Consider the following 24,459-nt stretch of genomic DNA (forward strand, 5'->3'; position numbering starts at 1 on the left):
TAGTTTCCAACACCGCCGGCACGCGGCAACAGCAGTCCTCATGAAACACTACTGTACACACACGCACGCACGCACGCACGCAAACACGCACGCACGCACACACACACACACACACACACACACACACACACACACACACACACACACACACACACACACGTTCTGAGGCTGCCTTCTATTCTGGTGGGCATGATTATTTGATGACGAAGCTTCTAGTTTCCCCACCGGCCTTTTGTCCATGTGATCCCGCCGTGAATAATTGAACACTAGCGGCTAGCTAAGGTGGGCTCCTCTACTCGGCAGGTATACTCTCAGCGTCCAGACGACAGCATCTCACTCAGGTCTCCAGCCATAGCGACCGAGGACGGGTCATTCCACCGCTCCGCTGTGCTCCTTCCTCGTACATAGTAGCTTCCCGGCCGTATACGCCTTCAACCGGAGCCTCCAGCTACCCATCTCTACAGCTATACTTTCATCTGCTCCCTGGCCCTGACGTCCGGGGCACCACTTTGTACAGCTCAGGATTGCTTATTTTGGCCCCAATTGGGCAGAAGAGTTTTTGGACAGAGTTTTTACATTCCTTCAACCTCGCCACCTCTGTCAGCCACCATGGACGACTGCCAGAGGAAAGTGAATCAGCGCAACGAGGGCTCCAAGCCCAGAAAGGTCAGTTATCTCAATGTAGGCCTTGACTATACTATAGTCTTTTTAAACTCTGGTTCATACTATATTCTGAGGCAAGCGTTCACTAAAAGTCAAATCTCACACATTTTCGTATTTGTCGAAAACAGGAGTGGGCCTATATTGACCATGGGGTCAACTAAGTATAGCGTTTTATGTCACAGTCTGCTCCTCGGTCCATGGACATTGACTGTCCTTATTTGGGTTTTGGACATTCAGAATGTTCTGTATGTGTCATGTGTTCTGCTTGGTTTTGGTTTTCTGTTACTCTGTTGTTGCCTTGGTCTTGTGTATCTATCTTATTTTGTAGTATTGTTCCAGACAGTGTTTACTATAGTTACTATTTTACCTGCCTTGTCTAACCTTGGGAGTTGTTTCCACCTGTGTCCTTCCCCCACCGAGTGGAATAGTAAGAGACTAGCGTGTTGACTCCCATTGTAACAATGGAATGCGGAAGTGCTCATTCTATCTCAATGGGATAGTTCCAATGTTTGGAACTATAGCCCATAGGCGAGATCAAAGCGTGTCACCACTCTCTTACTAGATTACTCTGGTCCCCCAGCCTATCCGAGTGTTGATTGTCAGTTGAGTTCACCTGTGTCCTATTATCCCTGTGTCTATGTAAGCCCTGCTGTGTTTGTGTTCTTGTTGGTTCGTAGGCTAAATCCCATGTCGAGTGAGTCTGTCCTATTCTGCATGCATTTATCTAAAAGTCTTCTGCCTATGTTTTGCCTATTTATGGAAGAATCTCTGTTTAGTAAATTAACACTTAACCTGTCCTGTTCTGCCTCCTGCTTTTGTGTCCTCATTTTGCCTGTGGTTTATTTGTTGATAAGGAGAATAAAAAAGCTGGGGACAACACAGTACTGCATTGTGGAACAGTGTCTACAGTAAGCTACCATGTACAGTATCATACTGTATAAGCCCCTGATACAAAACCCTTGAGAGCTGTACAGGGGCGGCCTTAGGAATCTGGAGGCCCGTTTCAAGACCAAAATATGAGGCCCCCATATACCTATGACATAATTATTTTGTTGATACAGCCGTATATTGATACGAATAGTTTGTCATGTTCAATATCACACGCAGCCATTAACTCGATTAGCCTATGAGTAAGTAGGGCATTAACCCATTCTGAACGGGCACCCATTTTGGTGTTAGCATCATGTTATGCTTTAGCTATTGAAAAATAGCAGATCTACAAGCTCATATCGCGCCACCGAGTGGCGCGATACGAGCTTGTAGGTCTGCTATTTTTGAAAAATCGAAGAGCGACTGACACACTCAGGTCAGAATGGGTTCATCAGACCAGTGTGTGTCCGGCGGAAACCTCGTATGAATCTGATCTCAGGTCAGAATGGGTTAATAAAATAAAATAAAAAGTTTGAATGATGTTTTGTGGAGGAATGAAATGTCAGCTCAACTCTTTTCACCTACTCCCCAGGTGAGGTTCAAGCTGGCGGCGTCCTACAGCGGCCGGGTCCTGAAGCACGTGTATGAGGATGGCCAAGAACTGGACAGCCCAGAGGAGAAGTACCCCCACAGCTTCATGCACCGCAAGATCCCCCCCAGCCACCTGGAGGTGGAGCAGCTCCGTGGCTTTGAGGGCATGCCAGACGACCAGCAAGGTCTGTCACTTTTTCTGCTCAATCTGGGAACCAATTTGGTAAAAAAATAATAATTTAAAAATAAGCTTTTTTTTGCCCCCCTGATGTACTACCTCATTTTTAACCCATTCTGACCTGAGATCAGATTCATACGAGGTTTCCGCCGGACACACACTGGTCTGATGAACCCATTCTGACCTGACATCTAGAAATGTCAGTCGCTCTTCGATTTTTCAAAAATAGCAGACCTACAAGCTCGTATCGCGCCACTCGGTGGCGCGATATGAGCTTGTAGATCTGCTATTTTTCAATAGCTAAAGCATAACATGATGCTGACACCAAAATGGGTGCCCGGTCAGAATTGGTTAATGACTTAATGACCCCTTTCATAGTCCACTTCCTCCCGGGTGTCTAACAACAACACTACATGTTTATAGCAGTGGTGCTGTTTTGACAGATTATACTTTCTGCCTTTATAGGTAACAAAAATCACTTGTGGTCACAGTCGCAATGAAGCAGTGAAGTTATATTGAACTGATTATGAGGAGTTAAGGGTTCTTCACTGCAGTTACAGAAATTAGTAGGCCTATAGTTCTGTAACTTCTGTTCCACTTAATCAGACCAGTGTGTGTCCGGCGGAAACCTCGTATGAATCTGATCTCAGGTCAGAATGGGTTAAACCCTTTATTGTAGGTAAAATGGACCTGGACTGTTATTTTCCCCCCGGTCTACACCAAATCTCTTTGATAGAAAATATAGCCAATATTGGGGGCACGGTGACGCCTGCAGTCGGTATAGCGCTGCCGCCTCACAGCTAGAAGCTCCTGGGTTCGATTCCCGCTGCCTGGCGACACTGTGGGCGCTGGGGGTCGTGTTCTCTCCTCCATGTCATCAGTGCCCATACCCTATAGTGGGGTTTGCAAAAGGGCCTTTCTGTGCGGAGTTTGCATGTTCTCCCGTGTCCCCTATAGGGTAGGTCGCCCCATACACGTTAAAAAAACTATAATAAAAAACATTTATTCTTGTTTGTTTCTGAAGGAAGTGCATGGGTCTAAAAGTGGATTTGCTGGACGAGAGGGGCCTTTCGTTATTGTTAGACCTACTGCTGTTACCTATATTAAGATTGCATTGTGGGTCAACGTTGGGTCGACTACTATTCTAGCACATGGGCAGTTATATAAACAGTTTTCCCCAACTCGTTGAGTTACACAACCTGAGGGTAACCATGTGCTGTAAGGGGAAGTATATCTATAGACCTCGGTCTGGCGACCTCGGTCAATGAAGTAGCCTACAGTAGGATTTAAGTGGTAACATTCATTCTCTGGTCAGCCATGTCAGTCATTTTCCCTGGAGAGGCCCAAGCGTGCTCCAGGGCTCCTCGCTGGTGCTTCTCTAAAGGCCTGGAAGTAGGTCAGTGGCCATTAAGGCATGACGGCCTGCTACCTGTGGCTGCTTCCCCATTCCTCAGGCCTTCCAACGCTCTCCCCAGAGGCGTGTACTGTGTGAAGTCCATCTCATTGGGGGCTGAAGGCACCATTGTGGCTGCGGGGTGCATCTGTCTGTCCTCAACACACTTCAAAGCCTTGTTTGAGTGTGAAGAATTTGAAAAGAAAGAAAAAGCGAAAGAAATACGTTTTTCCCACCGTTCCTTTCTTTTCAAATTCTCTCTTTCTCTTTTGTTGTTTGCTGCCTCCCTCTGTGATGGCCGCAGGTGTGCAGAAGACCCACTTCGCACACTCGTCTGTTTCTGATTCTGATTGAGATGAGATGTGGTTTCTCAGTTTCTGTTTCCTATGTGCGAATAATAATAACCCAGAACAAAACACTTCTCCACTCACTTCTCCATTCCTGTGTTCTGGTTTATAATAATAAACCAGAACAAAACACTTCTCCATTCCTCCGCCCACACACACATTTGGACCTATACTATCTCTCTCTCTCTCTCTCTCTGTGTGTGTGTGTGTGTGTGTGTGTGTGTGTGTGTGTGTGTGTGTGTGTGTGTGTGTGTGTGTGTGTGTGTGTGTGTGTGTGTGTGTGTGTGTGTGTGCTTACTGTAGTGGTTGGGGACATTCAGTAACTGCAAGAAGACCACCCCATGAAGCTGCATTACCCATTAAGGCCTGAGGCCGAATCTACAACTGTCTTCTAAACCTAACCATTTTCTGAAAAACATATGGTTTCTATATCAGTGGTGCTCCCCAAAATGATACGTATTTGGCGTACAAAAGTATTTTGTTCCAGGGACCCCCAGATGCTGATTTGAGTTAATTTTTTTTGATTTGCACAAATCTTAAAAGGAAAATAATAGCTGCAAGCAGCTGTAAAGTTTAATAAACATGTGACTCTGCATGTATTAGGGAGAAGAAGAATTTTCACAAAACTGCAATTTTCATTGGCTCATAAAGCCTTCATTTTTAAACTTAAAAGCCAAAGCCCAACATTTTCATCAGATAATTGGTCCAAAGTTTGTGTGTAGAAACCTCCGTGCATTTTGATCAAAGATCCCGGGAGTAGATAGATTTGAACCCATTCTGACCTGAGATCAGATTCATACGAGGTTTCCACTGGACACACACTGGTCTGATTAAACCCATTCTGACCTGAGATCAGATTTAAAAAAAATGTCAGTCGTTCTTCGATTTTCCAAAAATAGCAGACCTACAAGCTCATATCGCGCCACTCGGTGGCGCGATATGAGCTTGTAGATCTGCTATTTTCAAATAGCTAAAGCATAACATGATGCCGACACCAAAATGGGTGCCCGGTCAGAATGGGTTAAAGGTCAGAGGTCAAATGAGGAGATGAGCTATGCATCTTTCAATTGAGCGCCACCCTTTGGCCAATGCTTGTGGGCTTCGTGTCTAAAGAAGGGTGACTTGGCCTCTACCATATTGCCGCATTTCGTAAAAATATACAAATACAATAAAGGCCTTTTCATATAGTCTGGATTTTTGGTGGTGAGTAAAAACAGAGAGAAGGGCTGGAGCGGTGGCGGTGGTCTGCTCTTCACCGCGGCTCAGTGACGTTGTAGTTCGGTGGTCACCTAACCACCGAAAATCCAGACTATGAATGAGCCTTTATAGGGACCGATCTACTAGCTCATATTGCGGCATATTGAACATCTGCTATTTTTTTATAGCCATGATGACACAGATGCTTTCCCGGTTTTAATGGGATAAGACCTGCATTGTGTACAAATACGGGTCCATTTGTACACCCATCGGAGTTATGGGGGTCCTTGAAATGAAAAGGTTTGAGAACCACTGTTCTCCTTGTACTATTTTCTTCCAGACAATGAGAAGGACAAAAGGCTTTGAAAGATGTTATGTCATTCCTCGCTCCACTGGCCTCTTATTTGGCTCGCAAGTGCCAAAGACGCTCTCCGGGGCCCTCTGTGACCAATGGTAAATGATTTGGCTTAACCGGTTTAACTCCAGCAGGTCTCCGATAAGCATTAGAAGGAGCACTCTGTCTTTTCTTTGAGGATGGACTCTGTAGACACCGGAGGAGGGTAATTCAAACCAATCCAAAGAGATGTTGACATCTTGAACTCTGCGGCTTGTACACTAGACAAGATCCAAGTAGAGGCCGAACGTGGCAAGTGGGTTTGCTCTCATTATTCCAAACTGAACCGCTTTGACGTTTCACTTTCGCCCTGCCAGTCTTTCTATTTAATTATTGATTTTCAACTGTCAGTTGGGTCACAAATTCAATAATAAATTGCACCCTCCCTTTCCTTCAGTAGTTTATTAATTTTTTTTAAAGATAATGTCTATAGCAAGCTTTTCCTTTTTTCCTTTTCTTTAGACAGAATAGTACAGGGACAAGAAACAGGATAACAGTGTAATTATGTCGTTAACGACTGCAAACAGCATACCGGTATACTGTCTTTCCCCCTGAATCTTTACGCATTGGTTGTCTGTGTGCAGTGCCTAATTAGTTTATTAGTTTTTGCACTTTTACTTGCATTCTTGTTTGTCTGCCTTGTTTGTTGTAAGCTGCCTTTTCCTACCTCCCTGCATTAGTGTAACCGTAGTCACCCGTGTTATATTTGCCTTATGTCACCTGTGTCTAGTTAGTCTTTCTCTACATAAACTTAACTTTGGTCCATTATTTCTCACCTTTAATAATAATACCAATCGGTATTTTATTTTATATCATTTGTGTAACCTTCACAATGAGGCACACAGCTTGTAAGGTACCAAAACATTGCTGAAATGGCAAATGGTTTGTGTTGCTTTGAGTTGCTTAGTGGATTGGATGATATTGCATCCTCTCCCACACAGTAATCAAGAAAAAGAAAATGTCCCAGCTGTGTCAGAGTGTTCAGTTCCTTGTCACTTTATCGTCGTAAATAATGTGGTCAGTTCTTGTTTGTCTTATCTTTGAAGTGCCTTGTTATTTTCCCAGTGTGGGTTTTGAGATTAAAACCTCTTGACCGTTCACTTCTCTGTGGCTGGCCGAGTCCTACACCTCCGTGTCCACACCGGGACAGTGTTGGTGTATTGTTTGTTCTACAGTATACCATTGTGTTACAGTATACATATACGTCATGTGCCTGTGTGTGAAGCATGGTGTATTATTTAGTAATATGCTGCAGTATACTGTAAATGACAACCCTTGTTTCAACTGCTCCTACTTTATTAATTATTTAACTTTCATTTTGTAATGGAAGTCACTGGGGCTTGGGGTTGAAATGTGGAGCCATGCGTCACAGAGACCAGTGGTTCCAAAACGTTTTAGCTCGAGACCCAAAGGAGAGCTATAGGTTAACTAGATGTTTGCCCAGGACCCCAACGATGCAGCATAGCAGATCTGCATGCTTCACGCCACGCGGGGAGCTTGTAGAACGGCTATTTTCACACTTTTTTTACTCAAATTGTGACCCATAAAAATTGGTCTGTGACCCACAAATGGGTCCCGAGTCCCGACTCAGTGTTTGGACTGACAGGCTGTCCACAGACGGACTCAGTGTTTAGACTGACAGGCTGTCCACAGACCGACTCAGTGTTTGGACTGACAGGCTGTCCACAGACTGACTCAGTGTTTAGACTGACAGGCTGTCCACAGACCGACTCAGTGTTTGGACTGACAGGCTGTCCACAGACTTACTCAGTGTTTAGACTGACAGGCTGTCCACAGACTGACTCAGTGTTTAGACTGACAGGCTGTCCACAGACCGACTCAGTGTTTAGACTGACAGGCTGTCCACAGACTGACTCAGTGTTTAGACTGACAGGCTGTCCACAGATGGACTCAGTGTTTAGACTGACAGGCTGTCCACAGACCGACTCAGTGTTTAGACTGACAGGCTGTCCACAGACTGACTCAGTGTTTAGACTGACAGGCTGTCCACAGACCGACTCAGTGTTTAGACTGACAGGCTGTCCACAGACTGACTCAGTGTTTAGACTGACAGGCTGTCCACAGACTGACTCAGTGTTTAGACTGACAGGCTGTCCACAGACTGACTCAGTGTTTAGACTGACAGGCTGTCCACAGACTGACTCAGTGTTTAGACTGACAGGCTGTCCACAGACTGACTCAGTGTTTAGACTGACAGGCTGTCCACAGACTGACTCAGTGTTTAGACTGACAGGCTGTCCACAGACCGACTTAGTGTTTAGACTGACAGGCTGTCCACAGACTGACTCAGTGTTTAGACTGACAGGCTGTCCACAGACTGACTCAGTGTTTAGACTGACAGGCTGTCCACAGACTGACTCAGTGTTTAGACTGACAGGCTGTCCACAGACTGACTCAGTGTTTAGACTGACAGGCTGTCCACAGACTGACTCAGTGTTTAGACTGACAGGCTGTCCACAGACTGACTCAGTGTTTAGACTGACAGGCTGTCCACAGACTGACTCAGTGTTTAGACTGACAGGCTGTCCACAGACTGACTCAGTGTTTAGACTGACAGGCTGTCCACAGACTGACTCAGTGTTTAGACTGACAGGCTGTCCACAGACTGACTCAGTGTTTAGACTGACAGGCTGTCCACAGACCGACTTAGTGTTTAGACTGACAGGCTGTCCACAGACTGACTCAGTGTTTAGACTGACAGGCTGTCCACAGACTGACTCAGTGTTTAGACTGACAGGCTGTCCACAGACTGACTCAGTGTTTAGACTGACAGGCTGTCCACAGACTGACTCAGTGTTTAGACTGACAGGCTGTCCACAGACCGACTCAGTGTTTAGACTGACAGGCTGTCCACAGACTGACTCAGTGTTTAGACTGACAGGCTGTCCACAGACCGACTCAGTGTTTAGACTGACAGGCTGTCCACAGACTGACTCAGTGTTTGGACTGACAGGCTGTCCACAGGAAGTCTGAAATCCACATAGGAGCCACGCAGTTCCCATGTGACTCTTAACTGTTTTTCTCAGTGAAAAGTGTTAAAAACTGATGGGCGCATTTCCACGGGCGTCTCCTCTCCAGGAATGAAATACATTTGATTCAATTAAGAACAACAAGAATACACGCTGCACCACGACAGAATGAGCAAATAGAAAATCCCTCTTTATGCCTATAGGACGCCGCAGTGTGCAAACATACACCAAAGTAATTATAGATTGAATTATAGATAGACATTGCTAACTACCTCATGTATTATCCCCATGCACCACTTCTACTGTATCCGTTTGTCGCTTACAATATGTATAGTACTATAAACTGCGGGTCTGTATTTATAATTGTAGGGTCAACGTGTGCGTGTGTGTGTGTGTGTGTGTGTGTGTGCGTGCTTGCGCGTGTGTGTGTGTGTGTGTGTGTGCGCATGCATGCATATTCCTATTTGTGAATACAGTAAAATCCTCAGTGTTCATTTCACTCTGAGAGGGTAACGTAACCAAATCAACCACAGGTTGCGAAGTAGGGCATTCATTATTTGAGTTGTGTTGTGTTGTGTTGTGTTGTGTTGTGTTGTGTTGTGTTGTGTTGTGTTGCGTTGCGTGCATGTAAGTTATGTAAACACATCCAAAGTTGAATTGTGGAGATACAAGGTTTCTGCCTGACAGCAAGGATATTAAGTGTTATACTGTATGAATGTACTATACTATACTATACTATGAATGTTGTACCATAGTGTGCTCAATGTGTGATGTTCTTCTCCCCAGACATGTATCCTCCCACAGGACTGATGGCCCAGCGGATCAACGTGTACCGAGGGGTGGGAAGTTACAGAGCTGCTGCTGCAGGCCAGGGGGAACCCGTCGAACCGGAGGCCACGGTATAACGTCAATACTGGGCAAACACTTAATACCGTACATTACCAACATTTCAAGTTTGTGAAATATGTCAAAGCTTGTATGTCGGTCCTATAGCACCGATTGCTTATATGGCGGTGCGTGCGCACGGTTCTTGTTTCTGAATAGTGTCAGGTGCCAGTGTGACTGTTTTGCCTTAAGGTTGCAAACACAGGCAGGCAGTTGGGAGGGGGCAAAGCCGTATCTTTCTCTGGTCTGTTCGTTTATTATTAGCCAGATTGTCCGGAGGGAATAGCTTTTTGAGGGGCGCTATAGCCCCTCCTATATATACAGCTGTTGTCGCCACACATCTCAATATTTGCCGTTGACAATCACTGCGCAAAAAAGCATGGAATTTGGATGTGTATATTACAGGAAACTCGCGTTAAACTTTCCAACAAACTCCGGTATACTCCCGCATTGTACCATCACACCTGTATATTACCGTATATTACTGATTATGCCTGCTAAACTTGAGGTTTACGGGAAAATCAATCTAATGCCCATAATTGCCTGTTAACTCCTCTTTTCACGCAGTGAATGAAAGGAGAAATTACGTCAAATGTCCGCCAAATATGATTTTTGAAATTTGTACGATGACAAGAGCGCCCCTCACTTTACACGGGTGTGGTTTTTTAACCCATTCTGACCTGAGATCAGATTCATACGAGGTTTCCACTGGACACACGCTGGTCTGACGAACCCATTCTGACCTGAGATCAGATTAAAAAAATGTCAGTCGTTCTTCGATTTTTCAAAAATAGCAGATCTACAAGCTCATATCGCGCCACTCGGTGGCGCGATATGAGCTTGTAGATCTGCTATTTTTCAATAGCTAAAGCATAACATGATGCCAACACCAAAATGTAGGTCAAATGTCCGTCAAATATATATTATGACGTAACTTTGTGGCAACACAAACATTAAATGCCATTGGCAATTCATTGAAAATGTACGTCAGATGTAGACGAGCAAATCGGCTAACCAAATCACATAAATTCAGTTCAATTCAGTTCAATGAAAGGAGAAATTAGGTCACATCACGTGCCTCAAATATGACGTAAATGTTGTCCTTGGCTTATAGGATCTTTGATAATCCAACAAGCTTTGTTGACACACTAGCCACTTGTTAATAGCTTATCTAACTGGACTACAAAAAAAGGGGAATTCTCACCAAGTCAAGGTTAATTTGTATAGCACTTTTTATTATGTAACAAAACTGATGTGCTCTAACCTAAGCAAAATGTTAAATGATCTCATCATTTAACCCATTCTGACCGGGCACCCATTTTGGTGTTGGCATCATGTTATGCTTTAGCTATTGAAAAATAGCAGATCTACAAGCTCATATCGCGCCACCGAGTGGCGCGATACGAGCTTGTAGGTCTGCTATTTTAGAAAAATCGAAGAACGACTGACATTTTTTAGAATCTGATCTCAGGTCAGAATGGGTTTCATCAGACCAGTGTGTGTCCGGCGGAAACCTCGTATGAATCTGATCTCAGGTCAGAATGGGATAAGCCATAAAAAACAACCATAAAAGTGGTGCGCGGCTGTAGAGTGGTGCATTTATAGATTTAATAATGTATGAAGACGTTAATTCTTCACCCACCCCACTCCCACAGAAGAAGAAGGGAAAGAGTTTCATAATGTCTGGTGATAATGTTATGCACATACACAGTGTATGTCATATTGTTGCTGCATGTGGCACAGTGCCACTGCTGCCCCCACCCATTACAGCATGTGTGACGACAGGACCGTGCCATTAGACACACACACACACACACATTAAACACAAGTGCTGGGTAACATCACAGGATCACGTGACCTAACATCCCCACATTGATAATTTAGATTCTTGTCTTGTCAGTGCAGCCTGTGCAGAGGGACATGCAAGAGAGAGAGAGAGAGAGAGAGAGAGAGAGAGAGAGAGAGAGAGAGAGAGAGAGAGAGAGATGCAAGGGATATTCAGAGAGATGCCCATTGGAAGCATACTATTTTTCAAGGACACCTGATCATAGCATATAAAACACAATATATATAATGTAAAAACAATAACAAGTATTAGTATAGTATATCTGCGACCGGAGGTTGCAGATAACTATATGAAACCTTGCCCTTTTAGATCCAAACTTATCCGGGGATGCAGACATCTCTAACCACATTTGGGTTGTATAAGGCCAAATATCCTGTCTCGTCCGGAAAAGGCAATGGAGACTCTCGTGAGGAGCATCGCAAATGCTGCTATAGCTCCCTAAACCTCGGATTCTTCTTAAATATGGTTCACTAGATGCGTGTCATGATGACGATGCCAGCCAAATGAGTACATATCACCATGACGATGCCAGGCGTGTACTGTACGTGTATATCCATATGTGAGGTTTCTACACTAGTCTGATGTCAATCACTGTTGTCTCCATACATGGAGCTATAGGTTGGCTTTCACCTTGAGCGCCATATATGGAGACAACCTCTATATATAGCTGATGCCCCCCATGCCAAAGCGCCAGCACTCGCCCAGCAGTCCATGCCAACGAGGCGGATGCGTGCACGCTTCTCGCTCCCAGGCGTCTTACTGGTATATACTACTAGCCAATTCTGACCTGAGATCAGATTCACACAAGGTTTCCACTGGACACACACTGGTCTGATGAACCCATTCTGACCTGAGATCAGATTCTAAAAATGTCAGTCGCTCTTCGATTTTTCAAAAATAGCAGACCTACAAGCTCGTAGCGCGCCACTCGGTGGCGCGATATGAGCTTGTAGATCTGCTATTTTTCAATAGCTAAAGCATAACATGATGCCAACACCAAAATGGGTGCCCGTTCAGAATGGGCTAGTATAGTACAGTATATACATACTATATGCAAATACATATAGCGTTAATACAGTTAATATAGTGTTACATGAAACACGTGCAGTGACAGCCACTATGTAGTGTTGTGTCGTCAAGAAGCACCCTAAATGTCTCTATGGAGACCAATTGAACCTTATGTTTGTTCCATTTGTGAAAGCACCATGAAAGCAGTCTTTCCTTGTTCACAATTCTCATGTGGACTGGTAGTAATGTGTGTCTATATGAACGTGTTGAATGTCCAGCAGTGACCTTTGGTTCTAAAAGCGAGGATGATACAATTAAGTAAGCTTACCACACAAGGCCTTATGCGTAAATAAAATACAATGTTGCTCAATACGAACTGCGCCCCTTGGCCAATTCTTACATATTTCTGAATCATAAATTGTACATTGAAATTGACTTCATTATGTAGAATAAGGCTGCACGATATATACTTTCAGCATTGACATTGTAATGTTCACATGTGCAACAGTGACATTGTAAAGGATGCAATTTAGCAGACACAAATTGGGGTAGAATGATAATAATGCCTTCTTGGTAATTGCCTATAGTCTTGCTCGAACATTGTGCGATCACATTGTTATGTTGAGTCAACCAAAACTGCTGTATTTAACTCTAAACATTACTGCATTATTTCACAAATAGAGCTATTGAAGTTGACATTATGCAGATTGGATAATCTAGTCCTGCTGCGGTGGCTCTGAACCTTAACCCATTCTGACCTGGGATCAGATTCACACGAGGTTTCCGCCAGACACACACTGGTCTGATGAACCCATTCTGACCTGAGATCAGATTCTAAAAATGTCAGTCGCTCTTCGATTTAAAAAAAATAGCAGACCTACAAGCTCGTATCGCGCCACTCGGTGGCGCGATATGAGCTTGTAGATCTGCTATTTTTAAATAGCTAAAGCATAACATGATGCCGACACCAAAATGGGTGCCCGTTCAGAATGGGTTAATTGTAGCATTATTTACTTTGAATACAGAATCTATAGGAATGTAAGCTCCTATTCAACTGTCGCTCTCATTCACTCACCTTCGCTAAATAGCTGACACAGACCAAGTATCGCCAGGGGCTGAGTTTAAGTGGGACAGCCATTAAACAGGAAGGACGACGGCAGTTAAATTGTTCACCCAAAAAAAAGAACGCCTGTTTTTATTGCACTGCGGTGACGGCAGCTTCATTAGTGCAGCAAATTGATAGATAGAGGTCAGCTGTAAACCTGTTGGAGCGAAGCCTGGAGTTTATCATATTGTCTGTATAACTGAGATACTGTAAAATGCTTCAAAGTACCACTTGTCACTCACTGCATGTTTGCATAAATAAATACGGCAGCACACTTGCTTTGCTGCTTAGAAATAACCAAAGATTCACCCACTGTTTTACATCTGAAAATGTGTGATTTGGCTAAAATCAAACTTTGGGCACATTGGGCAAGTCAACATCTCAACACCTGTATTCATAGTAAATGGTAAATGGTGCATTTATATAGTGCCTTTATCCAAGGCGCTTTACATAGTGTGCATTACATTCACCCATTCACACACACATTCACACACGGCGGAAACCATGCAAGACACCGACCAGCACCACAGGAGCAATTAGGGGTTCAGTGTCTTGCTCAAGGACACTTTTCCCACTAACTCTGGCGGAGCCCAGGTTCGAACTGGCAACCTTGCGGTTACCATCCAGCCACCCCTGAGCCACCGCTGCTGAGCCAAAGCAGGCTATCTACAAACTTACAACATGTCACTATGTGCCACTTTGTGAGAATATTATAGGTCTGCTATTTTCTATAAATAAATGTAACATTTTGGCCTAGATTGCCAATAATAATGATTATGTCCAAAATAGGGACAGAGAGTCTTATATGAATTATTTTAAGCCTGGAACAAAGCCATCCAGGCTCCTGGTGAATCATGACCTGCATAAAGCATAAAACATGACCATTTTGCTTCTGTGTCAAAAAATATTTGAAACCGCAAAAATGCCAAAGTTACAATATGTAACTTTGCCTTTTTTGTGTCAAATGCTCTACAGAAGAGCACGCAGAGACACTGAATGCAACTAGTTGTTTTAGTTATATTGTAACATTGTCTTGTCTACCATACGGATACAGTATAGGTACAAAATAAGTTAAGAGGATGTGTAGCTTTAATTGACCTGTTTTTACTTAATCATTGCTAAATTGCTTTTATATTATTTTCTTATGTTCTTCAATTTGTAACTCCATGTTTTGAAAAGTGCATATACATATTGTGTGTGTGTGTGTGTGTGTGTGTGTGTGTGTGCGTGTGCGTGCGTGTGCGTGTGCGTGTGCATGTGCGTGTGCGTGCGTGTGTGTGTGTTGCAGTCTTCAGTGCTCGACTTCGGTAAGATCATCATCTACACCAGCAACCTGCGCATTGTCCGTGCGCCACACAGGAGGCCAGAGAGCAGCAGACACCACTCTGTGGGGGTGACCCCAGAGACCAGCAGACACCACTCTGTGGGGGTGACCCCAGAGACCAGCAGACACCACTCTGTGGGGGTGACCCCCGAGACCAGCAGACACCACTCTGTGGGGGTGACCCCCGAGACCAGCAGACACCACTCTGTGGGGGTGACCCCCGAGACCAGCAGACACCACTCTGTGGGGGTGACCCCAGAGACCAGCAGACACCACTCTGTGGGGGTGACCCCAGAGACCAGCAGACACCACTCTGTGGGGGTGACCCCCGAGACCAGCAGACACCACTCTGTGGGGGTGACCCCAGAGACCAGCAGACACCACTCTGTGGGGGTGACCCCAGAGACCAGCAGACACCACTCTGTGGGGGTGACCCCCGAGGCGCCGGGGGTCTGCCTTCCCCAGGCCAGGGAGAGGGGGAGCAGGAGGAAGGGGAAGGCCCATAGCGCCCACGGGGTCCTAGTGGAGAAAGGGACCAGTGACATGCAGGACAAGGTACTGTGTACTGTACTGTACTGTACTGTACTGTACTGTACTGTACTGTACTGTACTGTACTGTACTGTACTGTACTGTACTGTACTGTACTGTACTGTACTGTACTGTACTGTACTGTACTGTACTGTACTGTACTGTACTGTACTGTGTGTGTGTGTGTGTGTGTGTGTGTGTGTGTGTCACGCTCAGTTTTAGGTTTGTTAATTTAAAAATGATTAAATTACTATTAAATTAATGTGCCTACTCTACTCGTAATATTCCTGAAAAACAAATCAAATCAGCTTTTATTAATAACTATCTTTGTATATGACAAATAAGTCAATTTCCTGTTTACTAAAAGTGTGCATGATATTGAACTGTGTCAATAATTCAGAACAAATTTATATCATCTACGGGGGATGTCAACGTGGCGTTGACATCCCCCGCCGTTGCTGACCATAACAAAATGTGTTGTTTGGCAGCCTATAGACCGATTCCGTAGCTGGTCTCATGGTCGCAGCCTACGTATTTCCTGTAGGCGGACTCGACGTAGCTGCGGGGATAAAACCCTCACCAGGCGCACCTCTTCCACTACAGTGAACGGCAGAGTGACTGATGTTAGTTTGCCTCAAACTTTACTCCTTTACCTGCTTTTTTACTAACACTAACATTACAAAGATGCCCAGAACATCGAGATGAACCTGTGTAGTTTATGGCTGCTCCAACAGTAGTGGCAACATAAAAAATAAAATAAAACGGAATGTCTAATATCCACCGCGGTGGCTGAGACCAGAGCCATTGAGTAATGGTTGAGACGAAGCAGGGAAAGATACATATCGCCAGTCTTACCCAATACCAAATCTTTCTGTTTTATGAACACAAGGCTGCTGTATTTTATACATTTAAAGTATGAGGTATAAAGTACACTGGTGTTATGTATCTTTCACTGCTTCGTCTCAACCATTACTCAATGGCTCTGGTGCAGCCACCGCGGTGGATATTAGACATTCCGTTTTATTTTATTTTTTATGTTGCCACTACTGTTGGAGCAGCCATAAACTACACAGGTTCATCTCGATGTTCTGGGCATCTTTGTAATGTTAGTGTTAGTAAAAAAGCAGGTAAAGGAGTAAAGTTCAGTCACTCTGCCGTTCACTGTAGTGGAAGAGGTGCGCCTGGTGAGGGTTTTATCCCCGCAGCTACGTCGAGTCCGCCTACAGGAAATACGTAGGCTGCGACCATGAAACCGCTACGGAATCGGTCTATAGCTGTTGAGTCTTCAGTCAGAATTGGATCCAACTAATACAGGTGTACGGAGTTATACTTAGTTGTGTGTGGGTGTCGGCGTGTCGCTCACCGAGAATAGTCGATCACTTGCTTATTTTTGGTGAACAACACCCACGCAGTTTAAATACACACACACACACACACACACACACACACACACACACACACACACACACACACACACACACACACACACACACAGCTCATTAAAATAGTGGCTTTGATCCCGCCCACTTAGCAGTGTGACCAACGCACTTCTCTCCCTATCCGTCTGACTCCTCTAACGCCGAATGGAAACAGTAGGCCTAGTCTTTTTTTTAACACTATCTCCGTCCTTTTAGTATGAACTGCTTCACAACAACAATGCTGATGTAACTTAAGACATTAGCTTTAGCTTAGCTTAGCTTCCTATATATAAGCCTGGAACGAAAAACAAACATTGCATGGATGCACCTGGAGGCTGGGACGTATCCTCAGTGATGTATCCCAAGGGCATCGGGTATCGGGTCTCCCAACATCATACCCCTCACTCAGGTGAGGGGTCCCGACTTACGTCCCCGTAGCTACCCTCGATCAGTCCCATTAGGGAAAAACCAGGGCCACACATTCCGCTGCTCCAGAACTACTCTGCCGGTACACACAGGTCCACTCCTGCTCTCACAAGGTGCAGCCAGGATCTGTGCGGTTTCCAGATTCCCAGCACCAGACACAAAATTCGGGAGTGGTGGATTCTGCAGGCTCCACTTGCAGGGAAACGGTGGTTGAATGGCCCTCCTAAAGGCCTCACGTGGGCTGGGGCGCTAACCCATACTGCTCACCCGGGTGCCGTCTACATTCCGGCTGTCACCCGTCTCTCCGGTGGTCACCAGAGTATTCCCGGTTGTCACATAGTCTATTTCTATGAGTCACTATAAATATCCCACTCAGCAGCTCTGTCTCATATTCCCCTGCGGTCTTCTCATTTGCACTCCTCTTTCATCTCTTTCATCCTCTGAACACAAATACCCCCCCCCCCCCCCCCCCCCACGCACGCACGCACACACACACACACACACACACACACACACACACACACACACACACACACACACACACACACACACACACACACACACACACACACACACACACACACTTCCATCAGCCGGCTTGATGGTGCTACAGTAGTAGTAGTGTTATATAGTGTTATCTCAACTGTAAACAGATGACGAGGAATTTGTGGGTTCGGCTGCCCCTTTACAACCATGCCAGGATACTCTGTATCCTACTATACTGTCTATTTTAGTATCGACTCACACTGCTCTATACCGCTACTGTATACTGTACAATAAATCAATTAAGTCCCGTTTTAGCATTTTATCGTCCAAACCCTAGTGCATTTTTCATCGTGTCATTCACACCCATTCACACGTCCATTATATTCCCATGCAGTTTGTGCTTTGGCGGTTCCATTTTGTGCTACTTTCTTCTCTCTTTATAACCTCCCAATCTGGAGTGAGGAGTCAAGAAAACAGATGCTAGAGGGTAGATGCTGGTGGGATGTGCACCGGGGCGACGTCTACATGCGAGATGGAGTTAATTACTTCCTTCTGGTGCACTGGCTGCCACACTGACTGGCTTTCGCTACACACACGTCTCACATTTATCGTCGCTGTCGGGGCAGAAACCTCTTGTCTCCATATGTCGTAAATCAATGCCCTGCTTCATCATATATATAGGATATAAGATATAGTATAGGATTGGATTAAAAAAAATTGTACACCTGAAAGTAAAAGTGGTTAAGTCTATCTGTGGTTTTGAAATGTAATCAATGTACTAAAATGTTAACTGAAACGCAGGTTCTGTTATATATATATATATATCTGTTATATATATATTTCCTACCCCCTCTCCTCTCTCACCCGTCCCTTTCATTCCTCTGTCTCTATGCCACACACGTCTCTCGTGCTTCTGTGCCCATTCCAACTCCCTGTTACCCCTTTCCGTGCCTCTCCTCCTCCTCCTCCTCCTCCTCCTCCTCCCACTCATGCATTGTATTTCTTGTGCCCCGCAGGAGGTGGTGGTGAGCTGCTGCCAGTATTGTGGGGGCTCAGGCTGGGGTGCCCCCTGCTCCCTGTGCCATGGCAGCAAGCTGTCCATGCTGGCCAACCGCTTCAACGAGTCCATCAGCTGCCTGCGCTGCCGGGCCTGCTACCCGCACGGCCTGGAGAAGTGCCAGGCCTGCTCCCCCGGCAAATAGCACTGCATGGGCAGTCCCTGTGACCCGCAGACGACAGACAGAGAGAGAGAGAGAGAGAGAGGGGGAGAGAGAGAGAGGGAGAGAGAATTTGTGATACTTGCAACACATCATTGTGAAAACGGCATCAACCTTTCTGTCGGTTCGGCAGAATTGTCTTATTTCACAGTAAAAAGAGGAGTGCCAGTTTGTGAGCCCATTTCAGTGCATGGTCCACAAGGGGAGCTTAAAGCCTCCGTCGTTGAAGAGGGAATTGTATAGCGATGTGCCTGGCAAGGAATCAACCAAACACGAGCATTGCAGTGGCAGTGAGCATGGCTTTACGATAACACACAAACGTAATCGCCATCTAGCCATCATGTATTATTTGTGCTGGTGGTGGTGGTGGTGGGGGGGGGGGTGCGCGCAGATAACAGTTATAATTTTAATTGAAACGATACAAACCTTTAGCATTTTATTTAGAATAGCATTGTATTTAGAGGGGCCGCCCAGAGCGCTCAGAGACAGAGCGTGTCTATGTGGAAACCTTTCAATTCCCCTGTGTCGGGTACAGTGGTAATTGATGCCTTTATTTCCTCAAAGCTTAATAACATGAAATCAATGGAAGCTTAACCCATTCTGAACGGGCACCCATTTTGGTGTCAGCATCATGTTATGCTTTAGCTATTGAAAAATAGCAGATCTACAAGCTCATATCGCGCCACCGAGTGGCGCGATACGAGCTTGTAGGTCTGCTATTTTTGAAAAATCGAAGAGCGACTGACATTTTTAGAATCTGATCTCAGGTCAGAATGGGTTAATCAGACCAGTGTGTGTCCAGTGGAAACCTCGTTATGAATCTGATCTCAGGTCAGAATGGGTTAATCATGTCGGCCAACGGCAGACAGGAATAATGGAGAATGGAGAGGAAGGGGGACTGGTGGAGAAAGAAAGGAAGGATATATGTAGGGAGGGAGAGAGGGAGAGGTTAAACATTATGTTAATGGATTTATATACTGTAGAGGGGGAATAACTCGAAAGATGAACAGATGTTCAACTCAGGAGGTTAAACAAAACATCCTGACTGATTCACAGGTGATCACTGTTGTCGGGTCTACAGTATAGGCTACCATAGCCTTACACACAGATTTGCAGAAAATTAATAAACTCACATAATGTGCTCAAAGTTCGTGTGGTCATACTGTATGTCAGAGTGGTTCGCAAATATCTTCATGTCAATGACCAGCAAATTAGAAATCGGTATTCAACATTTGTGTTCTGAAAATATTTCAAAAATACGAAAATATTTTGTCATATTTTGTCTAATTTATTTATTTCTAAAATAGATCTCTGTAGATTTGGCTATTTTCAAGTAGCTGACGTAGGTTTAAAGTGGTTGATCTGCTGGGTTAAGTGCTCAGATGGGTGGGTTAAGTGCTCAGATGGGTGGGCCGCAAAGCTTTTGAAATTGCAGTTCACCCTGATCCCGAAAAGGTTGAGAACGTTCTCAACCTTTTGGGGATCAGGGTGAACTGGAATTTCAAAGACCTTGAGGTCCTCAGACCAAACTTTGAGCATCATGCAGAGGGCGCTGTTTTTCCTTTATGTTTTCAGATTGCACGTAAGAACCCTATGGCCCTCATTTATCAATCGAGTGTAAAATCTGCCACAGATTCGAGTGCAGGTTTCGTAGTACACCCACGTCGCCACGGCATTTATAAAGTGATCGCAAACAGCTGATCCTTCCTTAATTTCGTTCTGACGTTAATAAATGTCACGGCTGAATTTGATCTGGCACGCCCTATTAAATCTAGCCTCGCCCTCGTTTTTGCGACATGAACAACGGCAATACGTTTCCTGAAACCATGGTTACATGAAAAAATAGGTTTCTCCCGTGCCTTGCTGCCCGCCTCACCCCCCTCTCTCATACACACGCACAGCACGCACACGCAACTTGCAAGCCCAACTAACTGGTGTGTTGTTAAACAAATAAAGAACGAACACCTGCATGAATTAAATAAAGTTGTAGGCCTACCCTGTCTGTTTCCCTCTCACCTCGCTTGCCTTGCTGTCATGCACGCACGCACCTACATGACACATTAAATAAAGCTGTCTGTTTCTCCTCTCGCTTCGCTTCCCTTGCTGCCCGCCTCACCCCCCGCACACACGCACGCACATATCGCTATTTGCTAGCAACTTTCACTGTGTGTTGTTAGTTGTATATTAAATTATTATACAACTATATTACTATATATATAAGTATTTTTAATTTAATATACAACAAGATATATTAGTGAACGAAAACCTGAACCTGTGAACCATAATTAAATAACAAATAGGCACACACACGCTGCTGTTTTGCAGGTGCTCCTCCTGTCCTGTCTGTCTGTCTGTCTGTCTGTCTGTCTCTCTCTATCACAGTGGTCCGTCCGTGACCAACTGACCAAGTGACCATGCACGTTCAACAGTCTATTTAGATTGCCTCGCACGGTACATTTGGCATTCGAGCGACGCGTCGGGTTTATTATATTGCACATATACCGTAACTCCAGAAAGACATCGGCCTGCTGTAGATTAGGCTACAGTAGGCTATACCACGTTGGGACTCTCCGCAGCTGCATTGCACTATGGCTACTTTCCAACGTCATGGAAATATTCCAGCACAGACAAATCCTCGCATGTATGCGCTCATGCAAAACACTGTTTAAATGGCTTAAATCAAGCGTGATTTTAATTGTTGGAAAGCTCCTACAAATTTCATATGACACAAAGACACATCTTGTAGGTCTATTCCTTTTTTCTTTTCCTTTTCTTTTTTTTTTTTTTTACATGTAGCCTATATACATACAGTTTTATATTAACATTTTAGGAGTGAATACATATGTTTCGATGCCTTTGGCAGCCTCTCAGCTGGTCAGACAATGCTGCTCCGCCGTTCTAGGACAGAAAAACAGGTGAGGACAAAGCGTACGACAGCTGCCGAGCAGACGTGGGTTTTGAACGTTGTCACGTTCAATTTCAAGCTTTGCCGGAAATGTTAAATGCCGAAAATGTCATTTTCGGCGTGCGCCCATATTTTGGCGTACGCACGGTTGATAAATGAGGGCCTATGAGTGCTCCACAGTGTGCGTACATTCTGTTCTTACCTACGAACAAATGACAGCTAAGAAAACATTGAGGGATCCCAAAACCTTCTTAAAATCTTCCCAACTGAGTCTAAGAACAAATTTCTTCTTAAGAACTTCTTAAGAACGGTTGGCGCATGAGGTCCATTGAGGGATCCCAAAACCTTCTTAAAAACGTCCTAAGTGGGTCTAAGAACAAATTTCCTCTTAAGAACTTCTTAAGGACGGTTGGCGCATGAGGCCCACATTGTGCATTCAGCTTTTGTGATGGTACTGGTGATCTGAGGGCTTTCACCACTTGGCAAAATGAATGTGAATGCTTTTTAGCAGTCAGAATAATTTAGGCATTTAGCAGATGCTCTTGTACCGAGTGACTTACACAGTGCATGATGTGCATCAATAGCATTTGTCATGCATGAGATCATGGATACAATTAGTTTTTCTCACATGGGTGGCTGATCTCTCCCTTAGAGATAGGGTGAGAAGTATAGCCATCCGTGAATCAGTGAGCCACTGATTATTCACATGAAAAGGAGTCAGTTAAGGTGGTTTGGATGCCTCCTGAGAATCTCCCTGGGGAGGTCCCGTGCACGTCCCACTGGGAGGAGACCCTCTGGCATACCAATTAAGGACCAGATGGGGGGGATTTTATCTCCACGCTGGCCAGGGTTGGCTGGGAACACCTTGGGATACCCCAGAAAGAGGTAGCAAATGTTGCCCAGGAGAGGGAAGTCCGGAGCGCTCTAGCTGCTGGAATGTTGCCCCCACGACCCGTACAAATCTCATATTTCACCATGATTCAATTTGATTTAATCAAATGTGATACTGTGACAGTGCCACATAAACGTGTGAAGAAATGTATTTCCTTTCCTGGTATGAGTATTGAAAGAAAATGAAACATAACATAGCCTACTGGGTGTGGGTGATAAGGGAATATATTGCTTAAAATATAGTTGAATATTTAACCCTGAAATATAGTGTACAGAAAAGTTGTTTTGTTTTGTGTAGTTATAAACCATGTTCCTTCATTTTCTGTTGACAAGGTAGGGGGGGCTGTGGGGAAAGAGCATAGCAATAGTTCCAGGAAGTGAGGTACCAGGAACATCTATAAAGGTACAGGAGGTGAGGCGGCCCGAGTGTTTGGTGGTGGTTTGTCAAAGAGACTCTTTTAAGGCCAATACTAAACCATAATCAGAAATGGATAAACCACAGAGTAGTAGGGCTGGAAAACTTTAAGAAGAAGAAGAAGAAGAAGAAAGGTTTGGTCAAGGAACATTTCTGAGGGTTTAGCTCTGAATCAATTCAGAGCTTTTGGACAAATAACCTGCTGTGGCCTCCTGACTTGAACGTTGGGTGAGGAATATACTTTCTTTTGCCTTTTTTAATTTTGAATTTGAACAAGAAATATGACAGGAGGAACCAATTTGAACTAATAGGGTTGCAATGTGCTTAACACAATGTCTTTGCAATGGATGTTATCTTGAACCCTGTCCTCATCCTTGTCAAGTCACTGAATGTCCCTGCGGACCGTCCTTTTTCGAATTTGCACATAATGCAGGAGGCATTTCTTGACAGAAAGTAGCTCTATACGGTTGATTTTTATGAAACAAACGCTTTGCAGATTGAAAGAGGATCATTCAAGCTTGCCCTACAGCTGCAATGTTGGTGAGTTTAACAGCATCGTTTAAAACAAGCAGATCGGACATTTCAACTCTAGTATTCAACCCATTATAAACTAAGGGTTCCGAAAGGGGCTATACCCACCCCAACTCAGGCACATAGTTTAAACAAACTTGTTTCATCCTTTTGACCGATTTTCAATCAATCAATCAATCAATGAACCAGATCATCACTTTACAAGACATCCAAAATTAAATGCGAACATACAACAGTGTATGTATGAGACAGTGTTTTTCACCACCAAAAATGATCAATCATAATGAACATCATGCAGCTATCGCTGACCAACACCCCCTAAAGGTTTAGTGGGTTCAAAGCAGAATAAAGCCAATTACTAGACTCTTTCACTGTGCTGGCCTTTCCATTAGTTTGTCCTATTATTTTAGATCGCTTCACACATTGTTAAATTCCAAACTGTATTGGCTTACAAAGCCGCTGGCCTAAAGCCACCATCAGTAATCAAGCTGCTGCCATGCCATGATGGGCTCTGACTCTCCCTCTGCTTTACACATTTATCTGATGTAACTATTGCAGCAGCAGCAGCACCTTATTCTCTCTCTCTCTCTCTCTCTCTCTTTCTCAAGTTAGTCTACCATCTTTGAGCCAACACAATCATATGCTCTACGCAAAATTGGACTTATTGACCTTGCTTGGTTTGTCACTCACAAAGCGAAGAGAAAGTGCTTGTCCTGATTTGATTCAAAACTCAAGCTTCTCTCGGGGGAGTGCTGACTTAAAAGGCTATTGGAAGAACGACACCATAAAAAGTCTCAGTTTTGTCAGGAAGAGGAGACAGCAAAATATTAGAAGGTTATCTTTAAAAAAT

At 44.5% G+C, this 24,459-nt stretch overlaps 1 protein-coding gene across 1 annotated transcript; it reads left to right on the forward strand.

Annotated features, from left to right (window-relative positions):
- Positions 1-430: 430 nt before the first annotated feature.
- Positions 431-19,138, forward strand: grxcr2 (glutaredoxin and cysteine rich domain containing 2). Its single transcript, XM_083792938.1, has 5 exons — positions 431-666; positions 2,126-2,309; positions 9,410-9,522; positions 14,756-15,346; positions 18,667-19,138. The coding sequence occupies exons 1-5, from the start codon at positions 610-612 to the stop codon at positions 18,850-18,852; spliced, it is 1,131 nt and encodes a 376-aa protein (XP_083649064.1). The 5' UTR covers positions 431-609; the 3' UTR covers positions 18,853-19,138.
- The last annotated feature ends 5,321 nt before the right edge of the window (positions 19,139-24,459 follow it).

This window comes from Protomyctophum parallelum (genome assembly GCF_964188405.1).
Source record: "Protomyctophum parallelum genome assembly, chromosome: 1".
Lineage (NCBI taxonomy): Eukaryota > Metazoa > Chordata > Actinopteri > Myctophiformes > Myctophidae > Protomyctophum > Protomyctophum parallelum.

Excerpts from the sequence above, each read along its gene's own strand:
- grxcr2 (XM_083792938.1), top strand. The coding sequence starts at position 610 with ATGGACGACTGCCAGAGGAAAGTGAATCAGCGCAACGAGGGCTCCAAG. Across the intron at positions 2,310-9,409 it reads CATGCCAGACGACCAGCAAG|ACATGTATCCTCCCACAGGA; the intron begins GTCTGTCACTTT and ends TCTTCTCCCCAG. Across the intron at positions 15,347-18,666 it reads CCAGTGACATGCAGGACAAG|GAGGTGGTGGTGAGCTGCTG; the intron begins GTACTGTGTACT and ends TGTGCCCCGCAG.